The 15,434-nt window shown below is 34.5% G+C and overlaps 1 protein-coding gene across 2 annotated transcripts in view; it reads left to right on the plus strand.

Moving 5' to 3' along the window:
- LOC148943509 (prolyl 4-hydroxylase subunit alpha-1-like) overlaps window positions 1-12,314 on the plus strand; it is a 53,889-nt gene extending 41,575 nt beyond the window's left edge. For both annotated transcript variants that reach the window (XM_089101609.1, XM_089101610.1), the window contains one exon: window positions 12,186-12,314. In XM_089101609.1, the coding sequence (XP_088957735.1) occupies window positions 12,186-12,256 (71 nt within the window). In that variant the 3' untranslated portion in view covers window positions 12,257-12,314. The remainder of the gene's footprint in view (window positions 1-12,185) is intronic.
- Window positions 12,315-15,434: the final 3,120 nt, after the last annotated feature.

A 15,434-nucleotide genomic window follows, 5' to 3' on the forward strand; every position in this document is an offset into this window, starting at 1 on the left:
AATATGCTTTTTTTTAAATCATAAATGGAAAGCGACATGATATTCCACGGTATGTACGTAAATCAGAAGGCGTAATTTATAGAGAGATACCAAGAGGAAATCAAGAAACTATGCAAAGAAGTACCCACACGCTATGTGGAAAAGAATTTCGACTTGGACATTTATAGGAATTGTATTATTGAAAATACAATTCCACGAGCCAAATTGCTTGCAAATCGTTCTCTCAAATACAGAAACTTTACTTTAAATATAAAAGAAATTGCCATGAGTACCATCTCCGACAAGGTCTACGTTTGTCAAGACGGTGTGACCACCCTCCCCCTTGGACACTATTTAACCTTAGACCAGGCCGAATGTGTTATCCATGTGGAAAGTCTCGGTATGAGTAAAGTCCTGTAAATTATTTCCTAAAACCTTTGGGAGGGGGGCCTCGTGGCCTTTGGGGAGGGGGGGGGGCTCGCGGCCTGGGGGGGCGGCCGCCAGCGGGGGCGTACCGCCACTATCAAAGTTATCTTTTTTTTACTTAGAGCAGATTTTTTTGTAAATGTTTCATTAAAAAAAAGGTGATATTTTTTTTCAAGTGCCTTAATCTAATGTTGTATTTTTTCTCTATAATTAAAAAAAAAGTGACTTTATTTAAGTGTTTTTTTTTCTCAGTGTGCATATGTAAATGTTGTATTTTTTATTATAAATAAATTTAAAAAGAAGTGTATTTGTTAATGTTTAATGTGCTTTTTTTTTCAATTTGTTGTTACTTTTTTTTATTCATATAATCAAAGAAAATATGATTCTTTGTTAGTCTTCTTCTTCTTCTTGAACAGAGTAGTAGTAGTAGTAGGGGAATTATTTAGTCATTAGACAACTATAGTCTACAGTTAGTTGTCTAGGTGATCTGTTGAAGGGAACATGTATCAATTTAAAATACCATTCAGATCGTTTCTGTGTGGGCCCTCAATGTCAGGCAAAACAATACTCTTAACTAAAATAATTAAAAATTGCGATAAAATGTTTGCGGAAAAGCCGAAAAAAATCTACTATTGCTACAGTATTTGGCAGGAGTCATACGATAAAATAAAAGCAATTGCTGCCACCACCATCATGGGATTGGTGCAGATACAATTCCTACAGGGACTTGATGTTTTCAACATTATTGAACCAAACTCTTTGCTAATCATTGACGATATGGCTAAATGAATTGAACAATGGTCCCAGGAAATGATGCAGTTGTTCACTTTTCGCTCTCAACATAAAGAGATCTCAGCGAATCTGGTTCTACACAATCTCTTTTATCAGAGCAAATGCTTGCGAACGCTTGCTTTTAGCTGCACCGCCTATACCATCTACAGAGTGGTTCATAATTCTAGCTTGCTAATAACCCTCAATAAAAAAATACATCCAGGTGCTCCTAAATATTAGCTTTCGGCATACAATCAGATAACTAATAAACCGCACGGCTACATCCAAATGGATCTTAATAATAATGACCCCGAGGATCTTCGTGTAGTCACATATACTTTCGACAATGAAATTACAACATATCTCCCTGTGGAAATTTAAAAAAACTATTAGTCACTATTAGGACACTGAAAAAACTACAGGAAGATAGACATTTGTTTTCAGCTCTAAGCACTTCATAACCTCCACTTAGGAAATCAACGTTAAAACATAATATTTACAATGGTTTCATAAACTTAATATTTAAACTATGTTTAAATTTAACTGAGGGTAATTTTAACGCCCCAGAAGTTGTTGAGCAGTAGACAAAGCAACGTTGTTCCCTTGTAAACAAAGGAGGCTCAAAAAGGAAAAGAAAAAATCTTAAAAGAAAACGACTTCTTCAGACGGGCAGTAGCTTTTTTACACTTTTACTGCCAATAAGTGCAGGAATTTTAAACAGCTTAATCATTTGAAGATGGAAAAAACCTATAAATTGATTCCAGGAGACCTCACTTTCTCACCCGTCAAATACTTTGAAAACAGTCTAAGTAAGGTCATTGACAAAGACAATATTAAGGATGATAAAAAACTGCTTTTACTTCAAGATTCAATTTGCCGAGTCGACAAACATAGGTCCTGTCGGTCAAGGTCCACTGTTGCTCCTGGTAGTGATCCCAAAAAAATCAGCTTCTCAAGAGTCTGCTGCTGGGACACAAATAACAAAGGTGTGAATGTTTTCAATTTTTTTTAAATTTGGAAATATACGGCCTAACACTGATCTGGAAAAATTAAAACGAATCCTATCATATCTCTCGGAAAGTGGTCATGATAACATTCAAGATTGAGAGCATTAGGTACGGTATTATAATTCGGCACGAGAGACATAATCGGCTTTATTTAATCTATGATTTGTATACAAATCGTAAAGGGCTATTATCATATGCCGCTCATCTATACAACTTTCTAAATGAAATTAAATTTCCCCAAAAGTCTTATTAGCAATATAAAAATTCTAAAAAATTACATGAACATGCATCATCATGATCATCATCATCATAATCATCAACAACTCTGGAATAATTGAAATATGAAGAAGAAGAAGATTTTAAAACAATTTTGAAAAACATTATCGAACTACTAATTGCATGACAAAAGCAGAAATGAATTAAATCAAAGTCACCACCACCACCAATAGCCAGCATGCAAAAGGGTAGTGGTCATTACACAAAAAGCTTAAATTCAAAATGACTAAATCCTTGAAAGATGTTTATAAAAGTATTGGTGAGGTGGCGAGTTTAGTTCCCCCTTCCCTCTTTCCAAAGTCACTTGTGTTCGCACTAAAAGTTTACTAGACTCTCTACAAGATAAATCAAGCTACACTCTCCAGGCAAATGGAAGACTTCGTGCAAATTAATATCGAAAAACTAAAGCCTTTTACCCGCTGCATATAATGCAAAAAGATCTCCTAACTCTAGATGAGATTCAAAGACGTCACAATACACCATACAAGTACATTCTACTTGCAATCAGTGTTTTTAGTTGCTATGCATATGCATTTCCATTGCGATCAAAGAGAGGCGTTGAATTTGCTTAGGCCATTGAAAGTATTCTTGAACAGGATTCATATAAAAAAATTCCATCTGATTGCTGGTAGTGAATTTGTTCATCCCCATGTTGCAAAAGTACTAGAGAAATATAGTTCACTGCTCTATCATAGTCAAAGTCCTATAAATGCTGCATTGGCCGAACGATTGATAAGAGCTATTTGACTATTAATTTCAAGATTGTGTGCTTTAAAAAATAGATCGGCTTTTATTCCTGATCTAGATAGAATCATGTTGGTTCATAATCAATGAGCTCATCTATCATTCTCCAACTCTACGACAACATTCGAATGTTCAGCACTCTGATCCTGATACAGTTGAAACCTTTCTTAAAAAATATTCCATTGAAACAATAGTCAAGATGAAGAATAAATTCACTGTTGATGATACTGTTCGAATTAATAGGTCAGCTAATTTTTTTGAAAAGGGCAATTACTTGTGGTCTACAGATCTTTTTAAAGTGACAAAAATTCTAAACATTAAACACATAACTATCGCCTGCATGATACCAAAGCTGAAGAGATATTCGGTGGCTTTTATGACTATGAACTACAAAAAGTTAAAAATAATAGCGAAATCTATCAAGTTGAAAAGATATTAAAGACATGTACTCGCAGGGGTAAAAAACAGTTACTTGTTCGGTGGCTAGGATAAAACTCTGATTTTGATTCTTGGATCGGTGTTAAAGATATGGACAATTCACAATGATTTATATGCAACAATCATCTCCAGCGTTTCCGATCTTCTCTAAAAAAACTTGAATACGAAAAGTGACTTTGGGGCGCAATTCTCACTGGGTATCAAATCTGACGGTGCAAATTAAGTGGCTCTTGTCGATTGTATTCTTAAACATATCCATAACATCATGAGAAAGGATCATGCGTATGATAAAAAAGTTATAACAATCGACTGAATGATAATGGGGTTGAATTCTGCTAACTACGAATTGATTAAATCACATAAATCGATCGAATATACAAATGCCAAGTTTAAATATACTGAATACTATAATATGGGGGATTTTTGTCGTTCGATCAAAAGGTAGATCTCATGACGTAGAGCCGGGAAATACTGTCGTGATTATTCATTGTAAAAAGAAAGGATATACTCTAGCAAAATTATTGAAACGAAATAATTATTTTAAACGATAATCTGAGGGAATTTCTTGGCTTTAAACAAAGTATTATCACTAGAAAAAATTGTGAAACTGTTTAAGGGTTGAATCAAGTTATTTTTGCTGATTATCCACCCGGTTTTGCCTCGGACTCTTGCATATTTCTCTATGCATCCTTTGTGGAAACATCGAGAGTCGGTAATTCAAATGTACTCCTCCTACGTGTTTTCTAAAGAAAAACATCCTACGTCCTTGTTCATCTCTATAATAGAAAGCCTCTTCTGTAAGTTCCTGTGAACACTCCATATTTGAAGCTTTGCCTGTTTACACAAAGTAGGGAATTGGGTGATCCTCTAGCAATAGAATAGGGCCTTACAGGAATACCTTGTCATTTCCAACCTACTGTTAGCAACGGTACAATCGAATAGCATGAGAACGGGATGATTTTCGTTTGTCTGCTCTGCTATTAACTGCTATCTCTATGCTTTGAGTCTACGTCAAATAGGGAATGGATTGAACTACTACAAGGGGCATACTACAATGTCTGGCTACGGCCTTGGCAGTTGGTTTGCTAAGCTAGTTCATTTAGCACTACCCCTTGCCAGAAAATACCTTGTACCCACAGCATAAAATAACGCAGCTTTAACATTACAGGACTGGGGGTCGGGCAAGAATTTCAAGGAGAGTGTTAAGGAAAATATTAGATCTTCAGCAAGAGCCGTTGGTGAGCAACTAAAATCTCGATAAAATGGAGAGGCATTGAAAAGTATATGTTCGCGTCATTCAGTCATCAGTCTTGACTCAAGCGGAAAGCAAAAGACAACAACAAAGACTCTGAGGACCAAACAACGGCAAACCAATAAGAAGAACAATAGTAAAAAGTAAAATATTACTCTACCAAAGAGAGATTGCTTCTCTTAAAAGGTCATATCTCCCACAAATGAAATGACATTAATCAATCAGTTCCTCATTGACTCTATTCAATACTTAAAATGTTGATAACAGTGTCAAGTATGGGTACTTTGAACAATATCACCCCCAACAACCCCTCTCTGAAAGCATACACTTTCAAATATTTTACAATGAAGACTATTTCATTGATTTGTCATCAACATTTATTGATTTAAATATTGTGGTGAAGAAAAAGTCAGATAATACAACTCCAAATGCCGGCGATGGTCTCTCCTATGAAAACTGTATTCTACACAACCTATTCAAACAAATTAATATATTTATTAATGGAACATTGGGGAGCAGTAGCAATAATTTATCCAATTATGCAAGCTATATAAAATTTACGACGATGACGACAAAGACATACAAGGAGTTGAGAGGACAATCATTGGGCTATTAATATCGGTCAGGTGTTGATACTGACGGTGAGTTGACTACTGCAGTGACCCAAGAGTATAATCTAGTTGGAAAATTAAATCATGAGATATTCAATATATCCCATTGACTACCCCCCAATTTCAAGACTTACATAAAGTTGCAGATGGCCCAATCGAATTTGATTTTGAGAAAAACACTTCCTGCAGCACCCGATGCAAATGTCATTATCACATCGGCAATTCTCCACGTCCGAAAACAACAAGTTATGAGCTCTGTTGCATTGCCAGTGGAGAATCTTAGAACCAAGTGCAAGAACATTAAACGTCTTGTTTCTCCGACGATCCCCAATTCACGTCACCGTCTCGCCAGTTCTCGCTGCGAGACTGATTTATCGTTAATAAATAGATAAGGCACTTCCAAACGGGCTTTAGTTTTTTTAGAAATCGGCAGTTCCGTTGTATTCTGGACTGAATCCCCCCACAATCTAACAATTTTCCTTCCATCTAATCGCGTTTTTAAGGCAAACGGTAGTCTGCTGTATAGTTTATGTTGTGACAAAAAATTCTAAAAAACTCTGTGCGAGATGACCATGCAATCCCTAGATAATGACTCTCAACTATTTGAAAATGGAATAACTAATTCAATGTTTTAAAAAAATCATGGGGTTATTGTTTTGGATTTGTCTGGCAAACAGGATATGACTATAGTACGAACAGGGAATGTACGTTTAGAGTGTACATTTGCCGATGATCTGACTGAGAGTATCACGCTAATATCACTGAGTCAATTTGAAACCTATTGGGAAATCACACCCGATGGCAGTGTACCTAGCACATGAACACAAACCAAATAATCAATGTATTTAGTATGAATCCATACATGTCCCAGGACAAGTCCTATTGTATACCTTCGGACTTCATTGAAGAAATTCAAAGTGTTAATAATACCCTTATCATTGTTAATATTAGCCCATCGACTTTGTCTACCGGTCAGTGGCTTTGCATCTGTTAAAAAGCAAAGAATATTGAATGTTTTTATCCTCTTGGTTTATCGTATAAATTCTACGCTCCAGACATCAGCAACTTTATTGAAAGCAGTGGGAAACCCACTATTCAAAATCAACGAAGAATACAGGATTTAACGATTAAGACATGTGGCTTTCATGCACTACTCTTTTTCATGTTCAGATGTCGTGGCTACACCTACAAGCAGTTTCTCAACATCTATGTTGACTTACCTCGATTCAACGACTTTCTAGTGTATAATATACTCACAAGTTTATATAATATGGATTTTAGTGACCTAATAATAAAATAGTCTAAAGATGAATTTGGAATTGTTTATTAATAAAAAATTATATACATGATAAAACGTCTTTTATACTCTTAAGCTTTCATCAACTACTAAGTATTTGTCGACAAAAGCCAGTGCAGGTAGATTATCTGATTTCACAGTGTTCTGATCCCGATGTACTGAACTGTCGGAGTCACATTTTGTACAGTAGAGCGTAACTTTACTCTTACCATATCTCTGTGTATAGTTAATGTTACTATTCTTATTCATTCTTTATAATTCCCATGTTTCAATTTGCTTATTTGAAGCAATTTCACAAACAGTGTCCTCAAGTGTCGAATCACATTCCGTCACAGCCAAATAAAAATCAGTGGGCTTATAATCATAACACCCATTGTCTTCACAACAATGACGTAGAAACCATATTCCTTTGTTGTTCCAACAGTTGAATCGCTGACCCGGTTCCTCCTCCCAGAACAATCTAAAACCACGACGATACCAATCTCGTAGCAATAAACTAAAATCACGGTTAGGATTCTTTCCAATCATACCGGGATATGTATTCTCCCACTGATTACAGTTATCATAATGACAATTGGAGCATAGGTGTCCTCTAGGATGAGAGTAACACACTTCTTCAAGACAGGAATTATACCCTTTAATTTGTACAGCATATCCTCTATGCATTTTACACGGGTTGCATAATCTATATTTTTCATCATATTCATAAATCATTGTGAAATTTTCACATGATGATGACATTTTACCCAGTTTTTTCGTAAATAACTGACATGTTTGTCACATTTTTTCATGTGATGAAGCTCTCACTACCATAATTAATCTGAGCTAGCAACAGCAAAAAATTATCTGAGATAGAGAGAGAGAGAGAGGAGTAAATCATCATTGAGCACCATCTTTCTCATGAAAAAAAGTCCTAAATTTCTAAACTAATGTTTAAAAGCATATCCACAATATCATTCTGCCGTGTTGTGATCAATATATCAATAAATTGTGTAAATGCATCTGGACCACGACTCAGAAGCTTCATACAATAGTGTATTGATGGAAAATCAGTTTTCATTATATCGACAAGCATTCCCCGAGCAAATATCTTCCTTTGAATAGACAGCTCTAGAAAATTTTCATCTACAATCAAACGTTTTTACATAAGAACTAGATTCCCCGTGATTCTCTCTTTCTAGAATCTATCTATTTTTTAGAGTCCTAACTCTCTCACAACCAACTACAGACTAACCATAATTTTTTGTACTCTAAAAAATACACGGTAGTCTACTATAGAAAAAAATACCTTTGATTTAGAAAGAATTTTATTGAATATAATTACAATAATAATATCCACTGATACAGTTTGTTCTCATCAATATATTTTGATAGGACATCTAATTCTGATCGAAGTTTATTTATATAGAGAATATTCACTTTTCCAGCAAAACATAGCTGCTCCTCCTGCTTAAATTTGCTTAATGATATCACATATCTGGCATACATAGTGTCCCATTCAAGACATAGTCTACAACCAGTGGTTATTTCCACAGCCACATTGGGTACTCGTATATCGTTGCCGCTGTTGTCAGCTCCATCATTAATCTCCAATAATGTAAATGCACCAGTCATTTTTCTCCACTAATATCTACTCAAATAAACCATTCTCTCTCTGAATTCTATTCTCCTACTTATATGAAATTTAAAGAAAAATATTCCTTTTATTCAAATCACAACCATCAATCATGTTATCGTATATGGAGTTAACCCCACTCTCTGATTGGCTCATAAAAAAACGGATGTTACCTTGAATAACCAGTTTGATTGAGTTATATAATTTCATGCTTGCCCCCAAAACATGTTTGACTACTTTATATCATATCAGTTTTTTAAGAATGTACACGTGATCTCATGACGTACATTCATTGTGCAATTGACAACAAAAACAGAAAAAAAAACCTGTTTGAGGACATTATATTATTACGACCAAACTCTTAAAACATGCTTGACCACATTATACACTGCCAAATAACTAGTCTGGTAATCAACCATGGAAAGCTGCCAGGGAACGTAAAGGCGGCAATGTGGTACCTCTTACCCTACTAGCATTTACATAAGATAGAGACGAAATAGGAGATAGATTGTGGGTAAGACATTAATGTCAGAGCCAAAAAGGAACGGTGTGAGAGTAGAATATAAAAGACGAGACTAAAACTAAAACAGAGCCTTTTAGTATTTGTAGCTCTTAGTTTGTAGTACTTCCTAAGTGTAAGTTTGCTTTTGTTGACATTTTGGACGGACCGGATTGCTCTGAGTAAGTGTAATTATTGATTAATTACTGATGTCTTTTGCCTGTAAATCTTTAGACGTTAATCTTAGACGTGGGCTATTTATTGATTAGTTGTTGGTGTTGTTTGCCTGTAAAACCTTAGACGTGCCATATTCTCGTTTGTATTCTTAGAACAAATAAACATAATCCAGTGATAACCTAGTTTTCCCTCTCTCAAGACATAGAAGGATATTAACCTAATTGTATCTATTCTAGATGGCCTTACTAGCTTGTGAGGAGGGGATCTCACGGCTAAGCATAGGACCACAGGGCCACTCTTAGAGGTCGTGTCACAAAAGATTTATAACAATTGGAGCCAATCTCCAGTACATCAACGGGCAACACCCCAGCCTCCCAACACTTGATAACAAGTTAACCTCCCAACACTTGATTCCTATAAGAAACACATTATTTTTTTTTTTTATTCGGAGTTAAAGGCATAAAAGATTTAATTAATTGATGGGTTTTATTTAGTTAGCGATAGTTACTTGGTGACGCCGAGAAAAACTTGGTATGATTTGATTATCAAATGATCGAGATATCACCATATTTGTATGAATATTCGATTATTTGATAACTTATTTCTTATTTATTTATTTATTTCCAGGCGTAGTCTAGCATGAATATGTTTAGTATTACTCGTATTATTAATTAGTTATTGTAAGTCGTTTCCCAAATAATGGGCCACCGATCCCTTTGAGAAATTGTCCTTGTAAATCTTTATATATTGTAATAAATGCAACTTGAGCCAAAATTATTGTCAGTAACTCACTGTTTTAGGTGTACTATTCAAAATTTATGTTCAAATTTTTTTTTATTTTCAGAAGTTTAGCATAAGGATTTATTTTTTCTTTGTATCAAGAATAGTTCTTGGTAAATTAAAACGAAAATCATTTGCAATAACTGTTTCTCTACCCAGGGAATTGAATTTAGTTACGCAATGGTTTTCTCATAATTGATTAGTCCTAAATTTGTCTAAGACGGAATTTGTGGTCTTTAGGAGATCTAAGCAAGAAATTGTTTAAGTTGGAATCTATAGCTCAAAACCGTACCCAGGATATTTTTTTCCGAGGGGGTTTTACTAAAAAAAAAAAATTTTCGGGGGTGACACATCTCCAAGTCATACAAAACAAAGCTGTAAGAGTTCTCGGCACTTTTCTTCATTGCCCAGCAAGACTTCAAAACCTTTCACAAACAGAAACTCTCTTCTTGCTTCTTAATACATTAAACCTTAGTCAACTTAAAGAATTGCAGTTATCGCTTTGGCATTATGATATTTCGTCTACAGAAAATTACTTTTGCGATTTACATATTTTTGGCCGTCCCTTCTTGCTCGCTCGCTCGCTCCTACTTTGGCTCCTTATGAAACATACAGAGCCCTCTCAGTGAATTTTAAAAGCTAGATTTTCGATGAGATTTCAAATCTCTTTCACAGCAAATAGGCTTAAATTAAATAATAATTTTAGAAATCTGAATAGCCATCCTCTTTTAGAGAAATAGTAAAATTAAAATATTATTTACTCTTGATGACAGGTACATCTTATTCTATAATTTTTCTTTGCAATATATATTGTGAATTGGCCGCACTGGGGTAGCCCCCCTTGTCCTTCTCCTGTTCTAAGTTGTCATGCTTTTTCCCTTGTTCTTTGTTTCCTTTTATTTGGGTCTTTTGGTAGATCGCAAAATTAATTTTTATATTAGGTTAGGTTTCGATTCAAGCTTAGCTTTCTCTTGGCTCTATTTACTTATTTTTTTTTGTCTATATTTTGTCTTAAATAAAAAAAAAATCTTGAATCTTGATCTTAAAGCATCTATACTGACGTTTAGATTTTTGATACGGCTAAGAAAATTAGCCCTGCTCTGATGTATTAGCTAAATCGTTCATTTTAAATTCGTCCCCTTTCATCAGAATTTAAACAAATTGAGGACCCTTGTAAATTCTTGTGGAACAGAACTCTTGCCTTGCCATCTATAGTACGATTTACGTAGAGCATGTTTAACCAAAATAGCAAAAAGACCTATATACGAATCATGAATTAGATTTTGACATCTAACTAAGGAGCAGTAGTTCCTATATTTGATTGATACAGCTCATCCAAACAATTCTCTTTCAAACAGAAACCTTTTTTTTCACCAAGCATAGGAAAACTTTTCAGTCAGGTAAGTCACTCAAGTATTTAGTAATAATTATAGTTAATATTTTGTTCCTCCGTATAACATTCTAAGTGCATTTTATTTTTAGATTATATGAACCAAACTAGTGAAATCCTACACCGAATCAGACTGATATGTCTGATTGTGACTTTACTATTGATTCTTGTCATATTTTACTGTAATTGTGACCTAGCATGTATGCAAGAGTAGGAAGGGGGAGGGAATGCTTCGAGCTGGTGTTACCCATGAAATCGTGATATACAAGATTTTACCTTGAACTCTGTAAGATCCCCAGCATTTTTTCGAAGTCGTTTCAGCAATCTCCCCTCTCCACCATAATGTCGCCCTTCTCGAAATAAAATTCTGGTTACGTGTTTGGTCGGGAAAATACAGAACAACTGCATACAACATGTAAGAAAATGTTTGATGAAAGGCCAACACCCCTGTTCCTCCTGCAGATTATGTGTAAAACGTGTTGAGGTAAGTATACACCAATATATTAGTGCATTAAACGCACTCTGCTTAAGCAAGAAGAAGAAAAAGAAACTATCTGATTCCCTTATAGATTAAATAATTTTACCTATGTTGTCGGAGTCACTTAAGCGGGATTTAAGAGTTTTTACCATGGGCCTAAACCGAATGAAAGGTTGGCCGAACCGGGATTTCTCAGCTCTTTAGTTGTTAGCTATATATATATATATATATATATATATATATATATATATATATATATATATATATATATATATATATATATATATATATATATATATTGGAAAAAGTCTAAAGATGCAACATCTATAACCTTTGGAAATATCTGCTTAATACGGTCGAGAACTTTCCTTTAAGTTTTGTTTATGCTGTAATATATAACAAAACAAAGGTTTTTGCTACATTTAATAAGATTTTTCTTTTTTAGTTATGAACAAGTGGATCAGAGAGACAGCACAAACTTTTACCCATCCTTGCTCACTGGATGTCAATGACTAGCCTTTGGTAAAAAGTGTTCTTTTTATAAATAGAATAAATATTCTCATAAAACTCTAAAGTCTAAGCTTTCAATGATCATAACAGGAAACAACTTTATGATACTCGTAGCTTGAAAGGACAAATCAAACAATTCGTGGTAACGAACTGTAAGTAAGGAGCGACCCGGCTCAATAGTAACCGAAACTCTTTAAAGCGGGATTTTGATACCAATAGATACATCAAAAGAATCAGATTTTAATACTGATTTAAGATATATAAGTTTCATCCGTTTAGTCCTACCCATCAAAAGTGAGGCGCCTGAAAAAATTTGGCTGATTTTCGAAAAAAGGGGAAAAACCTCCTAAAAGCTATAGAACCTAAATGAAAAACCCACTATCAGATTCAGCGTATCAGGGAACCCTACTTTAGAGGTTTCAAGCTCCTATCTGGAAAAATGTGGAATTTTGTACTTTTTGCCAGAAGAAAGATCACGGATGCGTGTTTATTTTTTTTTTCTTTTGTTTTTTTCCCCAGGGGGTGATCGTATCAACCCAATGGTCCTATAATTTCGTGGGAGGGCTCATTCGAACAAAAATTAAAAGTTATAGTGCCCTTTTTAAGTGACCGAAAACATGGAGGGTAACTAGGCCCCCTCCCACGCTATTTTTTCCCAAAGTCACCCAATCAAAATTTTGAAATAGCCATTTTGTTCAGCATGGTCGAAAATATGATAAATACGTGTTTTAGGATGACCCAAAGTCCCTGGAGGAGGGCTGAAAAATATGAACTTTACCCAATGTTTACATACAGTATTGGTTATTGGGAAGTATACAGATGTTTTCAAGGGGGATTTTTTTTCTGGTAGTGTGTGTGTGGGGGGGGGGGTTGGGGGATATGTGGGAGGATCTTTCAATGGAGGAAGTTTTCATGGGGGAAGGGATTTTGCTATGAAGGGGGCGCCAGATTTCCCAGAATTATTTAAAAAAACGATCAGAAACTAAATAAAACACAAACAAGTTTTTCAACTGAAAATAAGGAGTTTTTTAACTGAAAATAAAAACGTAACACGAACAGAAATTATTAAGTATATGATTGGGTTTACCCCTTAGTCAATATCCCGCTCTTTAAGCCAAAGACTTTTTTAGTACTTTCGTAAGTGCTATTTATTCTAATTAACGGCCTTTGTGATTAAGGGGTCATTTTTAAAGAATTGGAAGAACATTCGAACTTTAGAGTAAAGAGCGAGGTATTGGATAGGGGGTGAACCCCATAATATACGTATTAAACATTATATGGATATAGACGTTCGTTGCGTAAGTTAATTCGTAAGTTATGTATATTTATTACACATAAAAACGTTCGTAAATAAAATTAAACAACTTTCGAGAAAGCCATTTCACCAAATAAAAGTAAAATTAATATGTATTTTTTTTTATTATTCATGTACGGTGAGCCAAAATCAAAAGTTCCATTAATTCAAAAACGTTCAAAAATTAAATAAAAAAAACAAATTTTTTTTAACTTAAAGTAAGGAGCAACATTAAAACTTAAAACGAACAGAAATTACTCCGTATATGAAAGGGGCTGTCCCCTCCTCAACGCCCTGCTCTTTACGCTTAATTTAGACTCTTTCTCACAACTCGATTTCTTAAAACAATAAAAAACTTTAGCGGAAAGAGCGAGGTGTTGAAGAGGGGACAGCCCCTTTCATATACGGAATTATTTCTGTTCATTTTATGTTTTAATGTTGCTCCTTACTTTCAGTTGAAAAAACTTGTTTTTTTTATTTAATGTTTTTTAAGACCTAAGGTTTAAGCGGTTCAACCAGGGTGCTTTTTTTAGGGAGAAAACACTTATCATTAAAGCCCACAATTTATTCTCTTGACTAGTACAATAAATATTATTTCTCTAGTATGTGTTTCTGATGAATTAAAAGTCTTTTATTGAATTAAAATCTTTTATATAGACAGAATATCATTCCTTCAGATTGTAAAACCTTGAATATGCTGACAGGTATACGCTGAAAAACAGGCCCTTAAATGGGTCGACTCTTTCCAAAGAATCGACTAGATCGTAAATCTAAAGTAGCAATGCTTTTACAGTATTCCATTTTTTAAATATTTATTTTAAATAGATCTCTATCAGAAATGATTTAATCATGAAAATTGTTTTCGGCCAGCTTTGAATCCATTGCGAATTTTCCGTTTCGGCATTTTAAACGCCTAAAGAACATCGGATCATGTATCAGTAAAATTCTGGAAACCAACAAAGTAAAGAAATTTGTTTTCTCTTTTTCTTGTGACTTAAGCTACAAGCTAAAATACTAAATCCTGTCCCCCTTATCGGCTCGTAAAATCTGTGCTAAACCCATATGTTCAAGTAGGACAGTAGGCTGGATTTTTATTTATTTATTTAAACTGGTGATTTATGCATTAAAAAAAACATAGGAAGCTACGAGAAAAATCAGATTTTGCAATTTTGTGGGATCCAAACTCGAATGACTTTGTACAGGCAGTGCTTTAAAGATTTCTTGCGGATAGCTTCTAGGTTCATCTAAAAGTTTGACATGAGTGTTAAGCATCTTAAGAGTTATTTCCACGCTGAATAACGGTAGGCCGAAAGATCACGTGAAATTTCACAACGCTTAAGTTGATGCTGATTAGGCCAATCTCCAAATTAGGCTATCTCCTAATTTGGAAAACTTAAGCTCTTGTTTATTTTTATAAAACATCAAAATATCGTCGAGTATGTAAGTCAAATATGCTTAAAATCAACAATAGATTTCAGCAGCATGCTGTAATAGTCAAGCTCAGCACGTAATTACCTAAAGAGCTCCACTTCTATTGCCCTTGCACTAATAGCTTTTTTCAAATATAGCCGGTTTTCGCTTACTAAGTTGAGTGAAAGTATGTAAATACCCGAGCGAAAACTTATAAACATGTGAGAAGAGGGCTGAAATTACAAATACTTATATTTAAAGACTGCATTCCTGAATTGGAACTAAAAGAAATTAATCTTGACTAGGAGTAAATAAGAAATGCTCAAAATGCATGGCACACGTCCCAAGAGAGTGTAGGTTGTATGTGTGCCTTATGACTTCATCGAATAGTCCTCTTTAATTTACTTAAAAATTTACAATAACTGGATAAATATGTAGCAGAATTTGCAACTGCTTTTTTAATTTACTAAGTTCCAACTT

This window comes from Artemia sp. Qi Xiang Cuo, chromosome 15 (genome assembly GCF_049724085.1).
Source record: "Artemia sp. Qi Xiang Cuo chromosome 15, ASM4972408v1, whole genome shotgun sequence".
In the NCBI taxonomy this organism is placed as follows: Eukaryota; Metazoa; Arthropoda; class Branchiopoda; order Anostraca; family Artemiidae; genus Artemia; species Artemia sp. Qi Xiang Cuo.